Source organism: Alligator sinensis, unplaced genomic scaffold (genome assembly GCF_000455745.1).
Source record: "Alligator sinensis unplaced genomic scaffold, ASM45574v1 scaffold860_1, whole genome shotgun sequence".
Taxonomy (NCBI): domain Eukaryota; kingdom Metazoa; phylum Chordata; order Crocodylia; family Alligatoridae; genus Alligator; species Alligator sinensis.
Window position 1 is genome coordinate 2,750,573 of NW_005841923.1, and position 5,507 is coordinate 2,756,079.

Consider the following 5,507-nt stretch of genomic DNA (forward strand, 5'->3'; position numbering starts at 1 on the left):
GGAAACTATATCAAATAATTTTTTATGGATATCCATTATAACAAAGCCAATAATTGACATAAAGTTCATTGAGTAATTAATAAACATTTTTTAAATTTGATGGGAAACTGCTTGAAGGACGCAATCTTCCTGAGATTCGATACAGCAGCGTTTCCCAATCTGTGATACAGGTACCACCAGTGGTACACAGACCACCTGTCAGTGGTACATGTTAACAGATTTACTTTATATGACAAAAGTTTGCTGGTGGTACTTAAGGTTGTATAATTAAAATTTGATGGTGCACAAACTGTCACGGTTTGGGAACCGCTGCTATGCAGAATTAAAAACCTGCATGTACTGTACAAGTTCAGCGACTACATGATACATAGCCTCAGTAAACTGTACCATATTTAACTGCATGATATATTCACATTGCTGCAGACTGTCTACCTAGAAATCCTTTTTTAACAGTTGCACCAGGTACCTATCCTAGCCATTTTCTCATAAATCATTTGTTCAATTAGCGGGCATTTGCAGCTGTGCATATATTTATGCTCTTGTTTCTCATATTTAATGAATAAGTAGTACCAATATGAACATCAATATAGTAGTATAACTCTGTCCACAGTAAGGGCTCAGTAGCTGTTATAATATGATACTTGACAAAGGCCTTGGACACACATTACATCTCTGGTCCTATATGTAACCTGTTAGTGATACAGAAAGTTAGCATGCATACCCCCCTCCCCGCCTAGAGCATGTTCAGACAAGCATGGTCATGCAGTATGTGGTACCGCAAACACATTTGTGGCACCACATACTGCACAGTCCAGTGTTCTCTGGGCTGCAAGGGCTGCACGAGCGTGCGGTGCTCCATTTTTTGTTTGTTGTTTTTTTTTCCTCGTGGGATTTTTTGATATCCAGGGGGTCGGAAAAAAAAAAAAAGTGGTAAAAAAACCTGCCGAAAAGTGGAGCCAGGCTTCCAGAGCTGCTGGCCGGACACAGCTACTTGTCACCAGGGAACTAAACCTCCACACGCATCTAGATGTGCCTCTAGTGTTCAAGGTGACTCGAAGTTCCTTTCGGAAACAAATTTCTCCATAGCACTATGTTTTTTAGCACTACACATAACTTGCAAAGAGTGATGTAGTGCTGCAGGGGGCCTCTTTATACCCCAACGTCCCAGAGTACTCCTCTCCTTTCTTCGTTCCCCCCCTCAATCACATTTCCCAAGGGGGAAAGGATGAGAGAGTCTGACTCCCTTGACAGCTTGTGGGAAATATTGCTGCAGCCCTGCCAGGACCTGGTGCTGTGGCCTTGCTTACTTCAGCAAGCTGTCTCAGAGCCTCTGCTGTCTTGATAGCTGCTGCTCCCAGTCTGGGTCCTGAAACAGCAGCTGTCAAATACAGCCTGCCTTGTACCCTGCCAAGAGCATCAGCAGCTGTCAAACACAGTCCTCCCCCCAACCTCCCACCCTGCCTGCACAGGTGGCAGGGAGTGAGAAGAGCAGCATCTTTTGGGAGGCTGGGGAGGAGGAGTGTTGTCTTTGGCTGCTTCTCTGCTTTGGGAGTAGCAGACTGGAACTGCTGATCACTGACAACCTGTCCCAGTTTCCAATTGCAGGAGAGGGCAGGCTATCAATGATTGGGCTTACTGACAGCCTCCCCTGGGGGCAGAGGGAGCAAAGGAACAGCACTTGTCACCCCCTGTCTGGAGAGTATGCCTTTACGGAGATTTTGTAGTGTTACAGCCAGAGGGCTCTGCACATGTGTATACCTCCAAAGCCTCTGTTGTTTCTTGTAGGGCTGCAAATGAACACATGTCCAAGACCAAAGACCTAGTAGTGTTTCAAGGCAGGGTTCAGTGGAGACAGTGATTGTATTTTGGGGTACCATTGTTGTGAATTTCTACCTGTGCTAAACCTCCTTGCGTTTTCCAGATCTTAATATTCCATCTGATTTTAAAATATATATATATTCTTCTGTGGTGGGTGTCATGTTTATAGATTCAGATTCAGCATAATGAATGGTTCAAATCCTATGTGCATACAGAATCTTTTGTTCCGGACTTCCTTTGGTACCCAGTTCTATTCTTCCATTCTTGTATTTGTGATGTGACCCTGGTTCCCATGACCAGTTACTTTAAATACCATATACTCAAAGTATATACTGTTTATATTAGCATGAAAATTTTCTATTTCCTATCTCCCACAGCAACTTTGTGTTTATTCTTTAAGTACATTCCCAGAAATGGTAGCTTTCTCCAAATTAGCTAGTCTTTTACAAAGTTGCCTTTTTTAGCATTTAAAGTTGATTTTTTTTTTTTTTTTTTTTTTTTTTTTAAAGGAATGTGTCTTGGTTGGTCCTTTAATATAGATTTCCCCTTATTTTTTCAGATACATAAAGCTTCAAAAAGACTCTTCCTACATCAGGAGGACCAGCCCTAATCAATACGCTACACAAGGGGAGCAGATGGTTGTACTAGATCTCATGATGAAATTATTGAGCAGTTCAGGATTTTGGGGGATGAACACTAAGATATTGTAAATGGATTGTAGCCAATGGTCATTTTAGTACACTTTTTAACACTTAGATGTTTTGAATTTACATTCTTGTCAAGTGTAGTACATTCATTGGTTTTATTTCTCTTTCTTCCCTGTTTGTGACAGAACTATGCATTTGACCTACATTTTACATGTCCTTTCCAAGCAATTTGTTAAGGTATTTGTTATGTAGATACAATTGTTTTTTTCAGATTATAATAATATATATCTTTATGTTGTGGGTATATAAAGTTTGGGAGCAATTTGGGCAAACAAAATATAGAAATATGACCATGAACTTTAAACTTTTTGTTACTGTTAATGTAACGTGAACTTTTGTTGCATTTTAGAAACACTAATCGGAGGCATTGAGCTATGACGTTTGAGTTGCATCTGTCTGCACTGATACTATGTCAAACAGTTACACTACATGAGTTTCAAATCACTTAAAATAATTTTACAGTTTATAAAACATTTAATTTAATTCTTAGCTATATTCAGACAGGTTACTAAATTACTTTTCTACAAGTCTTTTATGTGCAAATTAGTGTTGCTTATTTTATGCACATTTGGTTTTTAAAACAAGGAAAACTGAAGACTTCATAACAACCTGTCGGGAAGACTCAGTGTCAACAGGCACATAGCTATGTAATTGGAATCAGTTTTGGGCTTACTAAGGCACACTTTTATTTTCCCCAAAGGACTGATCTTATCATACTTGGAATTAGTATATTGAATTAGAATTCACACAGTAAACTGTTGGAAACAGCAATTCTACGTAAATACGTGCTTCATAAATGAAGCCAGAATAAGATTAAATGCATCTAAAAATACACGTTAAAATGTAAAAATATTGCAACTCTAAGAATATTTTAAAATAGTCAAATTATTTTAATTTAGTTTTTTTAATTACTTTGATTTTTAATATAGCAGGTATTTTGTCTACCTGTTGCATGCTGCTGATACAATTATAGAGACATCTTCTTACTCTTAGGCTTTTTTGTGTTCCTTTTTGGCTCAGGAATAGTTGCTGTGATTTAAAAAAAAACCTGCAAAGTCTGATAAAGGAGCTAGAAAAAAGAAAATATACTTTCTTTTAAAGAGAGGCATCAAAGTAACCCTAACAGTGGTTGCATCTTAGTTGACAGGGACATTTTTTAAAATACCTTTAATACTGTTTTGAGACTAGGATTTTACTTGCATACACTTACAATGAAAGGGACATATTAGGTGCTTGTTTCTTGTTTGGAATTCCAGCTCACAAGGCTGAGAATTCCATGTGCAGAACAAGGGTAACATATGCCCCAAAGTGGTTTCTTTACACTTTACAGGAGAGCAATAATCCTCTTAAACTGTGATGTAGGTTGAGGCAGAATATGGTATGTTTTTTTGGTGTAAAATTACTTCTGATTGTGAATTGCAGAGCAATACTTTTTTACAAAGCCATATTTTATAGGGAAGCTTGGGAGAAAAAATTAAAACTGGTGAAAGGAGGATATAAACTTCACTGCGTTTTTGTACGAAGTGGCAGTCTATTTATAGAATTATGGGACTGTGAGGTTGCGTTATGCTGTGATCAAATTTTAAACTCTTTGTAATTAAGTATGTGATTTTATGAGCTTCATGTTTACAAAATTGTGCCAAGCTGGGCAAAGACAAGGGGATTTAAAAATAATGTATATTTAATCCGTTTTAATGTTTGGCTGCAATAAAAAACAGAAGAATATCTTTGTCCTGATGGTGTCATTATTTTCTACTTACTGAGTGTAGAAATATGGTATCTATAGGAGCAAATGAGTTTCTCTGCTTATCCTCCACCAATTAATATCACCAATCTGAAGTGTTGTGCTGCTGTAACTCTTCAATATACAATGACGACATTCTAGTGGAGCAAAAATGATCTGTTATTTCATTGGAGGAGCTGTTATTTCTATGGGCCAGTTATCAGCATGTTGCTAAATGTTACTGCTTTTGGATTATATGTCTGCTCTTCTGGAACCAGTTATGTAGTTGTCAGGCTCTGTGATTTCTTTATGACCTTGAGGGAATGGTATTTATCCACAGGTCAGATTTAGTAGGAAGTTACTGTAGTTTATATGGAAGAAAATTTTGCCTAGTGATCCAGTGGCAAGTATTAAGTGGGCGCTTCATCTGCATGATACTGAGTTTAACAAACCCATCTGCAATTGCTTATGCCCCTGATTTATTCTGATGATCTTGTATCCAAAGGGAAACTGGAATATGGCTGGGTGAAAGGTGGTAACCAATCTTCACCCCTCCCTGAACCTTACAGTGCCTGTTTCGCTGTAGCTGATGGAATCTGTGGAATTTTGTATTTGTCTACTTTTCGGAACATTTAAAGAAAATATACCAATGAAGAAAAACAGTATACGAGTAAAGTGAAATGGATCAATAAAATACATTTTCAGTGTGGAAAAATTATGCCACCTCAACTGTGCCTCTGTATATGGGTATAGGCCAATTATTTTTATGACAAAACTGATTTGCAAATAGGTACTCTGAAATAAGATATCATTTCTAGCAACATACTTTTTAAAACACAATCTAAACTTGATGCATTTATTCACTATATATATTGTAAAAGTAAAACAGGGTAACCACTGCTATTTACATTATGCTGGAATTTTATAGCGTGCATTTAGCTTGCTTATACTTTTAAATAATATTTGCAAGGTAATTGCATTTTAATGGTGATATTTTAACATGACTTGAATCGTAAATTTATTACTTCTTGGTGCACCGAGAACTAAACTTTAATGGGATTGGTGTGTTACCGGCTCCAGGTGTTGCTGTCTCTGCTAGAGAATCAGCTCACTGGTAGGGAGAATACCTATGGAGTTCTCACTGCTCACTGCAGCTGGCTGTGACATAGCCATCCCATTCTTCCTCCCTTTTCTAAGGGGGGAAAGAGAGAGGGAGGGAGAGTGGAGGGGTGTGGGAAGCTTGAGGGTCCAAGTAACTG

General features: G+C 38.0%; 1 protein-coding gene across 9 annotated transcripts in view; it reads left to right on the forward strand.

Moving 5' to 3' along the window:
- LOC102387833 (aspartyl/asparaginyl beta-hydroxylase-like) overlaps positions 1-4,244 on the forward strand; it is an 86,515-nt gene extending 82,271 nt beyond the window's left edge. For all 9 annotated transcript variants that reach the window (XM_025198498.1, XM_025198497.1, XM_025198501.1 and 6 more), the window contains one exon: positions 2,378-4,244. In XM_025198498.1, the coding sequence (XP_025054283.1) occupies positions 2,378-2,385 (8 nt within the window). In that variant the 3' untranslated portion in view covers positions 2,386-4,244. The remainder of the gene's footprint in view (positions 1-2,377) is intronic.
- The last annotated feature ends 1,263 nt before the right edge of the window (positions 4,245-5,507 follow it).